This window comes from Blennius ocellaris, assembly GCF_963422515.1.
Source record: "Blennius ocellaris genome assembly, chromosome: 7".
NCBI classification, from domain to species: Eukaryota; Metazoa; Chordata; class Actinopteri; order Blenniiformes; family Blenniidae; genus Blennius; species Blennius ocellaris.
The window spans coordinates 13,181,245-13,199,325 of NC_137656.1; the positions used below are offsets into that span (position 1 = coordinate 13,181,245).

At 41.4% G+C, this 18,081-nt stretch overlaps 1 protein-coding gene across 1 annotated transcript in view; it reads right to left on the reverse strand.

Moving 5' to 3' along the window:
- Window positions 1–1,313: 1,313 nt before the first annotated feature.
- ccser1 (coiled-coil serine-rich protein 1) overlaps window positions 1,314–18,081 on the reverse strand; it is a 127,277-nt gene continuing 110,509 nt past the window's right edge. The window contains exon 11 of the mRNA XM_080499342.1: window positions 1,314–4,774. Coding sequence (XP_080355468.1) covers window positions 3,968–4,774 — 807 coding nt within the window. The 3' untranslated portion in view covers window positions 1,314–3,967. The remainder of the gene's footprint in view (window positions 4,775–18,081) is intronic.

The window sequence follows — 18,081 nt, forward strand, 5'->3', positions numbered from 1 at the left end:
TTTATTTATTATTCAATTTTTTAAATCTCGAATGCCAACAAACAACTTGTGTGAACACTATTCATAATTGCCCGGTGAATCAATAATTTATGTACAATTATACAGCTCAATTGTATTACTACAGCAATTCAAAGAGAAAAAAAAAATTAAGAAAGCAGGAAACACGTACGACAGCATAAAATTTGAGATTCAATAAAACTGTATCAATAAACAAGAATTATTATTATTACCATCATCTCTGTGAGGACTGCCTTAACTTGTTAGTGCTGCAAGATTCTTTTTAAAAAAAATGTTCCTGTGGCAACAAATATAAATAAGGCAAAAACAATAAATTACTTCTCAATACATGGAATGTAGTGTCAATGTGCTGCAGAGTCGAACTCAATTCGAAGAATGCTGCTGGGCAGGGCAAAGCTGAAGACGTGAGACAGTCGAGGAGTCGGTTCTGATCACACTGTTAAGTTGTGTAGCGACACACTGATCATCTAACAAGGTGGCGGCATTTCCCAAATATAAAGAACAAATTGAAAACACACAAAATGCTTTTTTTTTGTTTTTGTTTGGCAACACTAGACAAGCTTGAAGTATTTCACATAGCACCGATAATATCACAACAATTTTTCTGATTGTAACTTCACGTATTCAAAACTGTTTCATTAATTTAAAGCTACTTCTTTTTGGGACCTGTGACACTGTGATGGACTGAGGACTTCTCATGTCTGCCTTTAACACCCAGTAGCATCTCCTGCAGAACTCCGGGACCCGAAGTTGAATAAAGCGGTACAGAAGATGGATGGACAGTGTCAGACTGTGACGGATACATTGGAATCTTCATCGTCTTGGAAATAAGGGACAGATTTGTGTGTTGCATTTGAAAGGGCTGTTGAGTGTCATCATGAAACTTCAAATTCAACATTAGAATGATGCGGCCAGTGAAATAAAACAGTTAAATTTACTCAACACTTGATTCCCAGCAGGGAATGGCACAGGTTCTCTTCTCTTAAGTGTGGATTAAAAAAAAAAAAAAAAAAAAAAGACTTCTGTAAAAGACCTTAAATCCAGCAGCCTACCGCTGCAGAGGATGGCTGTTTCTAAATAAAATGTGTGCCGGCAGTTCAGAGAGGGTTAAATGGCCTATTGTAACATTTCCCACAGTGACAACCCGCGTTTGGCTGCGTGCATCAAAGAGGGACACACACAGCGTTCCTTAAGAGTTTGCTCAGCGACCGAACACAGTCACTCTCCACCTGTAAACAAACTGAGCAGGGAGCATTTAGCTTTCTATTACAGCTGCAGCTCTGAGTCCAGTGCAGTCCTCGGGAGCCACATTACTGCTGCACGTCTGTTCTACCAGGTAGTTAATTGCATTTACCGGGTGTAAAATGACTCCCTGATTAGAAAGCTGGAATGGAAATCGGCAGCGCTGCAGGTCTCAAAGCCCAGAACTGAAAGCCACTGCACCAGAGTGTGTAACTGATACAGTGAATGACAATGCGAATGGGGGGGGTAGAGGGGAGAGACTTGGAAGGAGGAAAAGAGAAGGCAAGAGGACGATAGGAGGAGAGCAACAAAAGCCGCGGAGAGGGATGCTGGGGAACACAGACAGACTGATGCAGTGGCGAGGGAGAATTCCACACATGGAAACAATACAAATACGGCGCCGATGGACAGCGACAAAGAACACAAGGGGGCAGAAGAAATTAAAAAACAATACAAACAAAAAAAAAAAAAATGCCACTGAGCAAAGGTGCATCTTCTATTGCTGGGAGCAAAGCCGGCATCCTCCAGGCTTCTCTTCACCTCTAGCAGGTCCTTGAATCCCGAGGTGTGCGTTACAAACAAAACCACACATGCACATGGCTCATACAAGCCCCCGACAGCCGGGAGCCGTTCAGGTAGAGACAAGGTCAACAGCAACTTCTCCCAAAGTCTAACACGATCTGTCGACCCCAGGAGCAGCGAAGCACTCTGCAGAAGGGCACCCTCTCGCCTTCCGGCTGATATTATAAGATCTGTTTACCCTGAGGCCTATGGGGGTGGAGGATGGGGTTGCTCAACAGTCCTGTCAGTTCAACACAGCAAATACAGTCGACAGGGGCAGATTGAACGGGTTGCTCAGCAGTTGTAAAGAAACCGTTTTTTTCCCCGAGATACTAATTTGTGACAAATTTGACCCCAATGTGTGAAAAACAAAGGACTCGGCAGGTCATGGCAGTTACAGATATTATGAATTTCCCTCAAAAATATTTATCGCGCTGTCCCAAGCAACATAAAAGCTTCCCTTATTCCATTATCCCGAGTACCATCTCACTGGATCTGCCTTTTTTTTTTCTCAGATGTAATCACAACATGTAATCACAACATGAGGGCAATAAAAGAAGCCTCACATGATGATGGCTGGGTATCAGAGGGAAAAACTCATGCTTTGTAAAATCTAATCTTCTTTGTTTTTGGTGATTTGATCAAGCAAAGAACTTTATGTGCAACATTTGTCCAATCGCCTGTCTCTGTACGTAGAATCATGCTCCAGTCCATTGAGTGCCTCGGGAAACTTGTCAGAGAAAATACATCTGGCAAGTACAATGTCATTATTGTAGACATTTCTTCCTTTGAAGCTGCTAAAAATTGATATTGACAGTCATTTAGCAAAGCACCAGCAGTGGGGATTCCTGTTTCATACCCAGCTTTCAGGAAGATTGGAAGAGATTCATTTTAAAACTTGTTGCTTTATCACAACCTTCCACAAAAAAAGTGATAAGGTCAAATTAAAATAATTTTAAAACTGTGACTACAGTTTGTATCTTGTCGATGTTAAAAATGTTCAAATATTAAATAGTTTTGCTGGAAGTAGTTTTCATTCCATCACCGGGGTCAGAGGAAATTGAAAAGTTGGATTAAGTTTCTTATTTCAAAATGAAACTCTTCTCACCTTCTCACAATGAAGCTATTATATAAAGTGACTAATACAAACAAGAGATCCAGTATGAAACACAGAAAACGTCCGACTGTTAATGTGAGCAGAGGAAAGGCATTTCTCTCTGAAAACATTGCACAAGCAGAGAGAAATCTTCCAGGTTAGCACATGTTTGATTCCCTTCTTGAAACACTGAGATCAAAGTTGACACTGAGATGTTATGAAAAGTCTGCTGCCATACAAAATCTGTACCTGTATTTATTTATTTTGTAACTTTCTAAAAAGCATGCAGTAAAAGGTTTGTAGATGTGGGTGGGAGCAAGGATCGGAGCGTTACCTCTAATTTGGACATTTGGAATGAGGATTGATCTGATGCAGGGGTTTTTTCTGTTTTCAGTTTTTTTTTTTTTTGGCGATGTGAGTATCAACACCCTCTAAAGCGCAAATCATGATCAGCCCTGTAGTTCTTCAAGTAGCAAATGGTTTTCACTGTTAAAAACAAAGATGGTCAAATAAATGGCTCAAAAATAAACCTTTGACAAAGCACGCCTCTTGGTTCTCCATTCAGTTGCAACACCCTGGCATTTGTGCGGATGGAGAAGCAGAGATATCTCAGATGACGCCTCGTGGTCGGAGTGTGTATTTAAGTGTGCGTGACTGGATTTGTGTACGAGTGCACGGATTGCAAGGTTGTGAGTCTGTGTGCACTTTGCGTGTCTGTGGGCGTAAGCACATCTAAACTGTCAGCATGACACGACGTGGGAGTTCTGATAGACGGGTGAGAGCCTTTTTCATACTCGCAGCCCGTGTGTTTGTGTGTGTGTGTGTGTGTGTGCACTTGCATACAAGTGAGTTTTGAAACACGCAAATCTATGAAATGTCAGCAGAAGGCTGGTCTGGATTGCAAAGGGGAGGGAGGAGATGGGCGTGATTGTAAGCGTGTGTGGTTGATGATTCGGACAGCTTCTACAGGAGGGAGCAGTTTTTCTTTTAAAGACTAAGTTGATGATATGTCTGCTCGTGGCTGGAATGGTGTAAATGTTTTGTTTGCCCTCAGCTGTCTCTCTGCGTCAGAGCTTGCAGTTCGGCAGTGTGCAGGGAGTGTTGCAGGAAGACGTTTTTACGGCTGTAGCTGTGCAGTGATAGGGGGCCACGCGGAGGTTGTCCTAAGCGGCCGGTAAAGGAGGAGGACGAGGAGGAGGACGAGGACGCTGAGGAAGGAGTGGGAGGAGGAGGCGAGGCTTGATCAGATGAAGAGATGCTCGGAGAGGGGCTTCCTCTGCTTGCAAGACTGTGGAGGCTCGAGGAGGCACTGGCCCCGACTGCACGAGGGATATGGCTAGGGGGATGATAATCTCCTCCTCCTCCTCCTCCTCCTCCTCCTCCTCCTCCTCTCCTCACCCCAGAGGACATGCTGACTCCTCCTCCTCCTCCTGGAGTTAAGGACTCTGAAGAAGAGGACACCCCCTCTGGCTGCTTGGAGGACAGAAGGGGAGCCGAGGTATGATTAGCAGCCACCGGAGCGGTGCCTGGGCATTGATTTGGGCCGAGGCCCGATTGTGAAACTTGAGGCTGGGCTTGTGCTGACACTGCAGAAGTGGCAGAGGACGGGTTGGAGGAGCGCGGAGCCAGGTTCACAGCAGGATTGCGGGCAGTCGACTGCGCCAAGGCCCCCTGGTGGTGGCGCTCCTCTCTGGCAGACGCAGAAGGCCGGCTGTGCAGAGGTTGATGGTGATGGGGGAGGTGCTGGTTAGAGAGGTCCCCTCCGGGTGCTGCCCCCACGCCCCGCATTGCCCTTCGGTCCCTTGGAGGCAGATTGCTGCTGCTGCTTGGTCCTGACCACCAGCCTGGATGATTGGTCTGGAAAACAAACAGAAAGAGATGCTAAAGAGACTTTATCATTCACTCGGCTGTTTGTCAGCGAGTGTATGAGATGTCCGTTTTCAACATGTCTCTATAGAGGGAGAGAATAAATGAGATAATAAAATAAACTGAAATGAGCAGAGGGACAGGGGAACCTGACAGAGAGAGCGCTGTTGTGCGCTTGGTATAGATTGTTAATTGGGTGACATTTGGAGAATGATCTCTTTGGGGTCCTGCAGCTTCATCTAATTGTTTCTAAACCAACCGGAACCCTGCGCACTAAATAAGAGACACACACATGCTGACACAAGCACACACAATTAAAACACACATGCAGACAAGACAAGACAAGAGAAAGAGGATGGATTCTATATATGAATATATTAACCCTGTAAGACATTGAGATCCTGATTATGAGAGTAAGCGTACGCACACGCACGCACGCACGCACACACACGCACACACACACACAGGGGAGGATGGCACATAAAGCGAGATGGCAGAAACAGGAGCCACCTGTTCTCTTTCACACTCCACTGCACCCCCCTTATGCAACATATCTCATCACTGTCCCCCCCATTTTTTTTTTGCTCTCTCTCTTCTCTTCTGAACACTCCCTCTCTTCTTCAACACAAGCAAAATCGCACAGGGACCAAGTGTGCCGCGCTCACCACAGAAACACAATCTCATCCGACACCAAACCTCATGGGAGAGAAAGCCGAGTTGACATTTGCAGACACAATGGCTCGTGTGTGTTTTCCCGCACGTCGCATGCATATGCATGAGCATCAGCCTGCATGTGTGCGTGACATGACGAACTGTGTGCTTTCATCATATTTCAATGTGATCATGCATACAAATTAATAATAAATGAAAAGTAATTAGTGTGTTGAGGTTGTCGAATAAAATCTGGTGTGAGAGGTAGAAATGTAATTAGCCAGCACACTGCTAAGTGAATAAATACAGTATTACAATGGAAATGCTAATTCAATGAAACAGGAGGGAGGATAATGGAGTGGAGTAGGAGAGAAAGTGGGGAGATCACAGGGAAACTGATAGATGATGGTGTGTAAGCTAAATTATGATTATTGGGCAGAGATGTACACATAATGGTGGTGTCACATCGAGGTGTTACACCGAGACAAAACAAATCAACAGAGGAGTGAAGAGGAGGTTACTGCTCATTTTTAATACAACTTTATGGCACCTAAATTTAGCTCCCTAATACACACATAAGTTGTGCTGCCTTTCAGGACAGCTCTACTGCCCTATTTCTTCAAGCTCATGAGCAATATTGTACAAGGAAATCAGCAACTTAAAAAAAAGGTAGAATATATATAAAGTCTATTACTAGTTGTAAGATAGTGGCGTGGTTTGCATTCTTATCTCACAGTGAGATTATCCAAGTCTGGTTGGGGTCTATTCTGCTTTTTATTTGCAATGTCTCTGGTTACTTAGGTTTGCACTCATGAGGCAAAACGATACTTTTGAGGCTGATCAGCCACTTTAAAAAATCCTGTACTTATAATAGTGAGTGTGTGACCCTTTCTCTGTCTTTGCCCTGTGATGGTCTTCACAGGTTTGTATCCTCCTATCATCCAGAGTTTCATACCCTAACATTATAGTGGATGAAGCTGTGTGGAAGATGGATTTTGACCACTACACCACCACGTTCACTTATTCCTTTCGATGTAGGTTTTTATTTACATCGTCCACCTCTGTGATACACATGTAGAACTAGTTCCCTGTGGCAATTTACCTGCATGAACTGATGGATCTCTGCTATTAGTGGGTTTTTTTCAGGTCTTGGTGGGATGCCTCTTTGTGTTTTAGAAACTAAATGAAGCTTTAGATAAATGCATCCAGTGTTACCGGGGTTATTTGGCCTGAGAACTTTCTATGATTTGGGGTTTTAAAGGACAAATTAAAGTATCTGTGTGCATGTTGGGTCATTAGGTAAAATAAATTCAAATTTTTGTACATGGGGAACACCTTTAATGAGACGGACAGAATTTAATAAAGTAGTCTTTTCCATGCAATAAAAAGGAAGTAGTACTAATTATACTATATGACTGGAAAATTCTGTCAGTGCAATGGATTGTGAAAGCCCTCTGAACACCACCAGACTTTAATATCTTGCTGTGAGGTACTATTTCTCCCTTCTTTTTTTTTTTTTACATTTCAAAGTATGAAAGGATTCTATGAGGATTTAGTGTGACTCTGTGCTGGGCTGTAATTTAGTTTGAGGGTGTATTGAGCACAGGGAGGAGTAAATATGATAAGTAAGCAAGATCCTGAGGAGAAAAAAAAAGGAACCAAACAAAGCTTGACAGTCCTTTGAACTGTTTCCTTATTGACATCGATCTTTAGGACTGCGGGAATAAACACTTTTTACCCCTCTACTTCAAAATGTATTTTTTTTTTTTTTTTTTTTAACACTTTAATTAATCAAACTCGGATACATGAACACTGCTGAGCAGCATCTTGCAGTATGTTATTCCTGTTTGTGTAGTAGTGTGTTAAATGTGCTCACTAAACTGGTGGACTTTTGTATTTTGTGATTTCAATATAAATGAGAAAACCACCAATAAATGGTGGGAGTTACTGATCTGACCCAGTGAGATTTCCCAGTTTTTTTTCCAGCTGGTGAGAGAAAGCACAACAAACTTCCATGTTTGACTAAAACAATAAGACCGCAACATATTTGGAGCCGTGTGCTTCCAACTACACAACAAAACTGACATTTTGGGACAATGGGTGTCACGAAAAGTTGAGCTTTCTTTTGTAGCCTGTTGTGGCCTTGTTTCCTTAAACCATTGAGCCCCTTCAAGATGAATTGGACTGATATGGGAATGAGTTGGTGATTTCTTGGCACTATGGAAGTGTCTTATTATGAAGTCATTTTCACGGAGATCAACATGTCAGTTACATGGACTACAGGGAGCTAAAAGCAACCCCGAGTGTTGGTGTTTCCTGGTGCAATTAATGTACATCTGAGGTAGTGTTGATTTGGAAATCTAATTATTACCATCCATTTTCTATACTGCTTTACCCACCTTGGAGTTGAGGGTGCTGGAACCAATATATGGGTTTAAATATATCATTTAAATCCACATTTTTGGACTCCATACAGAACTGCCCCATGCCCAGGCTCCAACTAGTGAGGCAAGCGTGCACTCAGATATTGTGCAGCCTGTAAACTTTAAACCTTGTCAATAACACCCTAATCTGTACATACAATGTGTCTCCACTGCTTGTAATACCCCAAATACAGAGCAGCAAAACATAAGCCATGCCTGACATGTTCATTGGCTGCAGATTTTCAATGTCTGAGTTGAAGCCAGGCAATCTACGCATTATCAGCACCGTCTCCATATGCTTCAACTATTAAAAAAGATGAATAAATCATACTCCTGCTCTGCCAAAACATCAAAGAGTGTCGCTGTCTATTCAGCTTACTTAAAGAGCTTGGGGAGTGTATCTATACTTTCTAATGGGCTCTAATGGCTGGATAAACAGAACAAGACTTCTTGCAGATTCCTTGATCTAATTAAGAGGAGTGAGAATTTTCATTCCAGCCAAATGTTCTGCATGGGGGCGCTGCGGAAAAAAACCCAACCCAAAAAACCATGAGGGAATTGGCACCATAGAGTTGAATATTTACTGTACACTTGCTTGCAGGTTTATTTGGGACAGCTTAATTATTGCTAAATTGCTTATCTTACCTCCACTAAAAACAAGCAAGCTCCCACCCCCCAAAAAAGTTTATCTATCAAACTTAGATGTTTGAGAAAACAACAGAAGGTAAGTTGAGAACAGCGAGATGCAAATTAGCAGATGACTTTGAAAGAAATCATTAGCAGGCACAGTACAGGAGTTGGTTGGAGAAACATACGCCCTCTATCAAAGGGATATTTTTTGATCACAGTAATGAATACGGGCACTTAATAAATAATCTGAAGCAATAAATTAAACAAAACTAAACTGTGGAAAAACTTGGAAGGCACCTGTGTGAATGCATCCAAAGGACAGAGAAAAGATGAGGCTTCACACCATGAAACGAAAACTGCAGCGGTTGAAAAGAAAAGAGGAAAAGCCATGAGAGAATGTGGATGAGGTGATTAAAAGTACAAATAAAATAAACAAATAAATAAATAAAAACAGGCTGGCAATTGAGGAGAAAGTGATTTACAAAACTCAGGTGTCCTTCCTGAAGTGCATGCCCTGCTGCCAGCAGTGGTATGTTTGTGTGTGGGTGCAAACACTCAGGAGAGTCTATTTTACACACACAGCCTCAATAAATACACACATACAAAGACATGTAGACCAAGGTAAATCAGAGTGATTTAAAGCCCCTCCCCTCCTGTAGCTGTAGTTTTTATTGGGTAGTGAAGAATGGGGCAATGCTGTAATAGCCAATTTTGCATAAAAAGGCTCTAAAAGAGCACTAAAAGTACTCGATCCGATGTTTGATGTCAACTGTCTTGGTAACTTTTAAAACTAGACGACGCAAGAGATTTATTTTGTGATTTTTGCTCGTCTCCAACTAAATCCATGTTTTACTTTACCTGAGTGTAAAACAGGCCGATTGCAACCAAAGGGACTCTACACTATAATTGCCATCAATCACACAGTATGTCTCAGTATCCCTCCACCCACTCACCTGGTTCTAATGAAGGCCATGGGGACAAAATGCATTGGACCCCTAAAAGTTTCAAACTCTTTGCAGGGAGATTAGAGAGGAAAAAGTTTGTCAGTGTGGATTCTTCATATTCTGTGACACCCACATACTCGTTCAACAAAGTAATCCCGCGGTTCTTTGAAAGTGTGGAACGCCGGAGTGTTGGGTACAGATACAATAACAGTGCAGCGCACCCACACAGATGGTACTCTAAATCCTATTTAGACTATAACCAAATACATTTTTCAGCCTTGATGCATGAGCAACCTTACCTGATCCTGTCTCAGTTAATCTAAAAAGGCAGTGTCATTCATTCTTATTTGCATGTTAATGTTCTGCATGACAGGAAGGTAGGTATAGTGATGGTCAAAAACAAAGTTGATTTTGCCTTCAGAACCATAGAGACCCCGAGGTTGTTGAAAAAAATCTAAAGACATATAAGCAACCTGTAGCACTGACGTATTATAAAGTTCAACATCACCATCTCAAGATGCTTCAGAAGAAAAAAAGGCTATATACTTTTAGTACAACACATAGTTGGGAGTGGGGGAGCAATGGAAAGACTTCAATGCTCTCACTGGCAATACAGATGTCATTGCTCACAAGACATGATCAATCTCAAAAATACTGTGTAAAGAACAGCCTCTGATGGCTTCCTGCTCTGCAAATCATCCACCATGTTAACATGAGATGAAACTTAGCATGGGCCTGATAACCTTAACGCACGCACACACGCACGCACAAGCACACACAAAGTTGGGCTTTGAAGGTGTTTGTTACACTATCCTTAATTGTTTTTCCCTCTTTATATTGAAACATTGGCTTCAGTCTTTTTTTTTTTTTTACCCCAATTTCTAACTGTTGCAACACTTTGCACCTCATAGCAACATTTGAATTTAAAATTAAAGGAGAGAGCCCAATAAAATTCTGAGAGTATAGAAGGTGCACACCAACCACAGAGCAAGACAGTAATTACAGCAAAGTGAAAAGTAAACAACAGCAGGGGTCCAAATTAACAGAGGCATTCTAAGAAAGGACATAAAGCAGGATTAAGACATTACAGAGTTTTGTATAGCTGATCTAACTCTTGTGGGCAAACACACTGCATGAACTGACCACAAAGTGGACATTTCTCAAAAGTAGATAATAAGATATGCATCTATCCTTTCCTTTCCCATCTTATACGAATCCCCTTGTCTTGCGATCTTCTTTCACTCCACACCCATTTTTCTACTCTGCCCTTCCTTTTGTACTTCTTTTGTTCTTTGTTGTGTATGTGGAAGTTAGGAGTGTCAGTGGCTGACAGGCTGAATAGAAGCTGACAGGCAGAGGATTGATGGCACTACTACTGCAGTCTGTAGACCACACCGAGCGGCAGGGAAAGACGGGGAAGAAGAAAAGCCTTTCCCTGCCCGGTCGGGGCAGGACTGGGGCTGAACAAAGTTGAGCTGTCAATCCAGCAGCCGCTGCAGCAAACTGCCAACAGGCTGCTGGCTGCACCGCCACAGCCTGGACCGTCCTGATGGAGACACATGATGGGAGGTGATGCACTTGCACTCCCAACCAGAACTATTGCATAATTATCGACACTAAACTGATGTTATATTGACGAACTCCAGCCAAATATAGCATCCTGTAGAAACCTGCAAGTATCAAACAGGATTGCGTCTGTCCGTACCTTCATAGATTTTTCAGATTTAAAATATTTCAGAGCGCAGCTGTCCTGAATATTAATGTGGCTGATGGATTGAAGACATTATAATGTCTGAGGCTTAGTCATCACTGTTCTGCCAAAAAATAAATTTAAAAACAAAAACGTATGTAACAGCAACAGCTTTATTAACAGTATAGAAACCTGTCATCATATACACCCACCTGAACTGTGTCATGCACTTGTACATGTTCAAACAATCACGAGTTCAGTGCCAACACTGAGCCTCAACAGGAGAGGGTCACTGTAAGGTAAATAGGAGATATATACTCCTGCTGTATATCAGATGAACACGTGAGATGTGAAGATGTTGTCAATATAACATATTAATGTCTTTGTGCTTTGAAATATGTTCCTCCAAATGGCAGAGCTCTTTTTCTTTTACCTTAATTTACACAAGCTGTGACTGAGATGTTTTGTTTGTTTTATCTTGTAGGTTTTCAGTTCAGCGTTTCAGGGGCAGAGCACTTTGCTGACTTTAATCATTTCCCCTTGATGTTTGTGCTTTAGACTTCTGCCCTGCCACCAGTAAGAAATAATTATGGCTGTCACTGGATTACAATGCTAATTAATCATTTTTTAATCAATCGCAGTTAATTACATGTTTCTCTCATCTTTAACATCCTGTCATTTTCAATTTGTATTAATCCACAATGTGCAAAAACTAAATGTTTCACAAATAACTCAGTATTTTGAAAATTGTATATTGCATATGTTGATACAGTGACAAATTTGAAATACATTGTGCATTACCAACACTTACCACTGCAACTCATGAGACCAGCAGGCCTTGGTGCACAGAACAACATATTTTTGCCTTTTTAATCTGATCTACAGGATTCAGAGCCTCTCTAATGAACAGCTTAGATGAAATGTCTTAGGCGCACCTGAGGACAGCAGGACCATTATGGCAGATCCTACATATTCGGAATGAGAATGCAATGTCCTGTGATAATTTTCCGTGCAGCAAAAAACATCTTAAGAAGAACATAACCATAAACTTAAATGTCACAGAGATAGATTTTTACTTTCCACGAATGAACTGCAATGGCTGAATTTCTGACTTGTTTACAGTCAATTGATTTTATTTGCCCGAAAGTTGCTTAAATTGATGGACAGTGAGCACAATGTGCTGCCAAAATTGATTAGCAATTGATTATTTGTTGCCTGGTAACAACAAGGTGCCACATTTCACTGACAAAATACCTCAGTGAGACGTGGCTCACCGCAGGAAGTGAAGCATCGACCATCCACATGGTTTAGAGGCTCCCAGTGTTTTCATTGCCTCAGACAAGAGTTGCTGAACAACAGTATGATCAGTGTTTCAAAGTCACTACTTGTGATTGTGGATGTTGAGAAGCGCATAGCCCCAGGACTTAAAAATTCCACCCAGAACGAAAAAAGGCAGGTTTGCAAGTGTAGAAGCCAAGGCCACGCTGTGTCCAGGAGGCCTATAATGAGGCTTCTTGAGCAGCTCTGATGGGCATAGAACACTGAGAGGCTGGCATTGCTCATCAACCACCATCCCCAACAGGTCTGTGTGTGCGCGTGTGCACGCATGTGTGTAATCATGGCAAAACTCATCAACCACCAGCCTGTGCCAATATGCTCAGTGAACATTGCCCAGAACCAGAGAACAATGAGTGAGGTGGGGGGGGCAAAGCAAAAGATTTGAGTAAGGAAGGCAATGAGCAGGGAAGAAAGAGGTGCAGAGACTGATGGAAGAGAGTGAAGTAGAATTAAGGCAAGGAAGGGGAGTCGGGGGAGAAAAAGAACTACAAAGAGAAAAAACAACAGAGGCATAGGGCTTAGAGGAAAATAAATAACATAACATGCAGCAAAGAGCAGGTCAAAGAAATAAGGAGAGGGGATAAAGTACAGGTAACAGGAGACTGAACAACAAAAAGAAGACGTGGCGTGCCGGAGTGGTGCAGGAGGGACAAAGTGAGAGCAAAAGGTGATGACACAGACATGAAGTTGCAGAAGATGAAAGAGAGAGGTAATTACAAGACCATGGAAGCAGATACAAATAATAAAAAATAGCACAGAGATAGTACGTGTGAGAGGTGTTGCTTCGATATAAGGCAGGAAAACGACATAGCAGACAGGAACCGCAATAAAGATTCACTGGTACTTTGTTGTCAATGTCAATCGGAAATCCTGTTAGTAAATCAGGGACTAACAGGTTTTCATATGAATGCAAGACTTTTCATTTTCAACATAAATCATGACATGTGTAAGGGTTTACGTATTAAGTTAACACACTTGGTGTCATCAAGTCTTCTTTGTATGCAACTATTCCACTTTTAAAGGATTTCTAGGATTTACATGGTTTTGATGTGCTGCTGCTAATCTTGGCTCAGGGGGGATTGTCTGCTGGATTTAATCATAAAACAGGTTTTAGGGTTTAATAAATAAATACATGGATGTTTTACCTGCACCGCTGCAAACACTAAGTACACATCCAACTGGGTTTTGCTTCATAGTAGTTCAAGAAGTTAACTACCTCTCCTGGTGTACTTCAGCCGAAAGTGGATTGATTGCTGCACCTGGCTGCTCCCTCGGGTGTCAACACGGAACCCACCGGTGCTGTCTAATTATTGCAGAAGCTGTGATCTATGTTCACCATTACTCTGTGCCTAATATGTTCCTGTAAGCTGTCACTGCTGCTCACTGTGCATGCATGCACCATATTCCTTGAGATTACTGCACTGTCAGCACTGACCTACAGCTCCCACACTGCATTTCACAAAAGCTATTGTTCTGCTAAACTGCACTCTGATCTGGTCCTCTAAAGATGTAGCAACAGCATGGTACAAAGGCTTAAACCTAACCAGGAAGGCTGCCACACCCAGAGTTGGACTCCTATCGGGATCCATTTTTTTTGGCATGGCAGTCATTTTTTGAGCTGAGGCATGGCAGGGGATCACTCCACCTTAATCAGGCCACCACTGTTGACTTCTTCTCCTCCCATCACCCTCACCCTCTAAATTGTAAATCTGACTCCAAGACAGGGATGTTCAATGTAACATTTATATTGCCAGTATGAGTATATATAATCAACACATTTATTATTCAAAACATTTGATTTAACTTCTGGCAGCTTTCTGTGAACTTTCAAACTTGGTTACTGTATGCCCCTCCGTCTAGTCTATTTGTAGTCATGAACTTGTCTTGTTTTGACTCCCTGCAAAGCCTTCATGGAAAAAAACTAAACAAAACAGACTTTAGACAGTCACCCTCACCCAACAATGCACAATCTTTCCAGTTCCACATGAGTGAAATCCCAAGAAGGCCAAGTTTAAATTCTCAAAATGTCTCCTGGCTAAAAACACTTTCAGTGTATCCTCTTTGGACATCTGGCAAAACTGACAAAGGTTAAAGTTTATAAAAAAAAATTTCTGCACAAAACAGTTTCCTTTTTCATAGTTAGTCAACAAAATTGTTCAGTGGATCAACAGATAACTATTCACATTGTTGGACTATTTGGCAAGGTCATTTCCTCCCAGTTATTAATCTATTTACAATTTTCTGTAATACACCTGCTTCCTTTTGTAAGATCAATGACACTGTGCAACATTGTGCGCATGATGAATGTGGACGAACAAAAAATATGAATTTAAAAAAGTAGAGGAGCTTGACATTTTGACAGAATAGATGCACAGACTGACAGAGAGAAAAACAATGAAGATTGTAGTTATGCCAGTGAGGTAAGGATTGTCAGAGTGATGTATCATGTGGAAGAGCTCAGGAATTGTGTGAGCAGTGGTGCCTATGTGTTCTGGTGAAACCCTTCACATAGCAGGAGAGGTACCACAGCTCTTAATACCAATGCAGGGAGTGAAACACACACGCATACACTTTTTTTTTTTTTTTTTTAAATCTCGATCTATGCGACAGCTCAGATAGGCTGAAACAACACAGAAAGTCTGAAAGGTAAGAGTGAGGGAGGTAATGAAGCTGAAAACTGATGCATAGTAAGATGACAGAAAGAGAAGAGAAGAGAAGAGAAGAAAAAATGCTTCATTAAATGTCCGCAAGGCCTGGTGATAATGTAATAATGTTGCCACCTGTGTCATCCCACTGAAAACAACTCATTGCCCTGTTGCACCCACACTGCACTCAACTAGACAGAGAGGAGGAGGAGGGAGACAGTTTGCCCATGATATATTTAAGTGAGACATTTACCACCAGCTTGTTGACATTACTGAAAATATGTTTGCTGATGAAGGAGATGCATATTCTTGTTTTTTAAACTACTTTCCAAGCTTAAATGACAAATGCAGCATTTCTATAATTACACACAGACCCTGCTAAAGATGTGCGGTGGTAAAACTGTTTACGTCTTTGTTACATCCAAAACCGGTGTTGCAACTGGTTGCAAAGCTCCAAATATATAGCTTGATTTCAAGCAACAGCAGAACCCCCCCCCCAAAAAAAACCCAACAACAAACAAACCTTGATGAACATTTCGGTAGGAAGCTAAAACACTTGTTTTTGTGCATGTTTTTGATAAAAATGCAGTGACCTTCTGAACAAAACCTCGGCTGTTCTTGGGTGAAGTTGGCCTGGATTCTGCTCTCCATTATGCATCTGTCACTGCTCCACAACAGGGAAAGGACTGCTTTTAAAGGAAATAAGATTAGCTGATTTGATTGGCTATGACAGTTGCCAACTCCTAACGCGCCAACAATTAATTCGTTCTAATTCAACCCATTTCACATCTGTGCCCCCGCTGAGCCCCTGCTGCATCAGCACCTCAGGTCATGAAATTACCAAGTACCTGTTTGTCACAGCTAAGTGATCCTGTCCTTCGAGCGTGCATTGTGGGCCCATGGAACAGCGTGAGTTTGCACCCTAATGCACGAAAACAAACAAGCCCTGTATGGCTCGGTGCACTTGAGACAAGAAATGATTTCCACAGACAATAAACAAATACGACGGCGTCAAGAGTTTGATTTTTATGGAATGCTTGACTTAAACATTATGTTAAAGAATGTTGGAATTATTGTTGTTTACTTTATGCTGCAAGAGGTAATATATCGAATTCAAACTCATGATAACTGTGGAGTGGCATTAAAAAGTGCCACAAAAGTTTTTCACAAATAAAATGCAGATCATCTGTGTAACTACTGATAAAAACCACACCATGGTTTCGACCCACATGAATGAATATAATCCTGGTTTTAAATTATGCGCATCCATTTTCGACTTGCTTTGATCAATGACAGTCCAGTGGATATTTAGTATGAAACAGTCCTTGGCTTTATTTGTAACATGTTACACGACCCGCAAGATGAGAAGTTTTTGACTTTTGATATCAAAGCCTCGGATTGATACAGTTTGCAGGTCTCCAGTTCTACTGACAATGGTACTGAACCTGCAATTAAACAAACATGGCCACGGGAGACAATTATTGATGAATGGCAGTGAAGAAGAGTGTCTGACCATGTAAAATATAAAGGTAAATTGAACTTAACTTAACAAAGCTTATCACAGACTATGTAGCAGCACTTTAACTGGTTTCGGTGTGTGTAATGGGGCAACAATGATCAAAGTCCAAAGCGTCACTTGTCTTTGGATATAACAATCCTGTTTATGTATATGCAGTTTCCAACACAGTCAATGCCTATTACCTACGACTGAGCCCACGACTGAGTTCCTATATTTCTACATAACCAAGTAAACTTCTCAGACTCTGCCACTCGCCCTGACTAGTCTTCCTGACGCAGTCTATAAACTGATTTCCCTCCACGTTCCGCACACCCGGCATCACTCACCTGGAGCTATACTTCCCCCTCACATTGCCCAAGCTCGCCCTAGTGAATGAACATTAAACCTGCACATAAACCCAGTTTACAGATGAACACAGAAAACACGAATGAACAAACAATAAACACATAAAATATAACATGGCTTTCACAATCTATATGCAAGTTTGTGCTTTTAGAGAGAAAAACAAACAAAAAACAAAAAACTAAATGACATTAGCTGGGATCAGCTCCAGTACATGTTTTCATCAGGTACTCTGGTTTCATCACATTCATTTGAGGCTACTTGAGGACATTAAATCGCCTTTAGGTAGGTATGTGTGCGTGTGTGTGTCTGCATGTCTATGTTTGCCCTGAAGGACTGGCCACCTGTCTAGAGTACATCCTGCCTTCACAGATAGTTGTATGGGACCAGCTCCAACACCCGATGACACTGAATTGGTAGAAAGAAAAAAGGTTTTCCCTAGTATGCAGGAAAAGTGCCTGATTATCAGGTTGACATGACCTGATCCAGGTCATCAGTGATTGTTATTGGTTTGAATTTTTGCCTGCAAAATGGCAAACTTAATATTGGACTAATGGCAAAAAATAAATGTTCATTTAAAAACAAACGGAAATACACATTTATCACATACATTTATTTTACAAAAATCTATTTTCTGGAAGGTTTTTGAACATTAACTTAATGTATATTGACCAATTAATAATGCAAACATCCTTTTGAGCAATGACCATTTCTTCTTGTCAATAAATACAAACCTCTCCTAGCAGCATTGGCATTGCACGGCTTCTGAAAAGATTTCGTAAATCCTAAATTTTTTCAAATGAGCCACCACTTTTTCCAAATGGGGTGAGGCACAGAAAATGAGTTTGCAAAAGTTATTTTGTTCTAATTATGTTTTAATGAACTATTTTTGTTCTGAATAATTGAATCTTTTCTCCTAAAAAAAAAATCCATCGAGATCATTAGCCTACATTCTACACTGGTGTTGTCATTGTTCCTGCACTGTGTCCTATTTCTAGCCCTGTTATCAGCAGATACATTAAAAGGCAGTATTTAAATTCAAGCTGGGTGGCCAAGGACCAACCAATCTCTTTTGAAAGATTATCTGCAGAGAGCCACAACTTTAAGCAAGAGAGG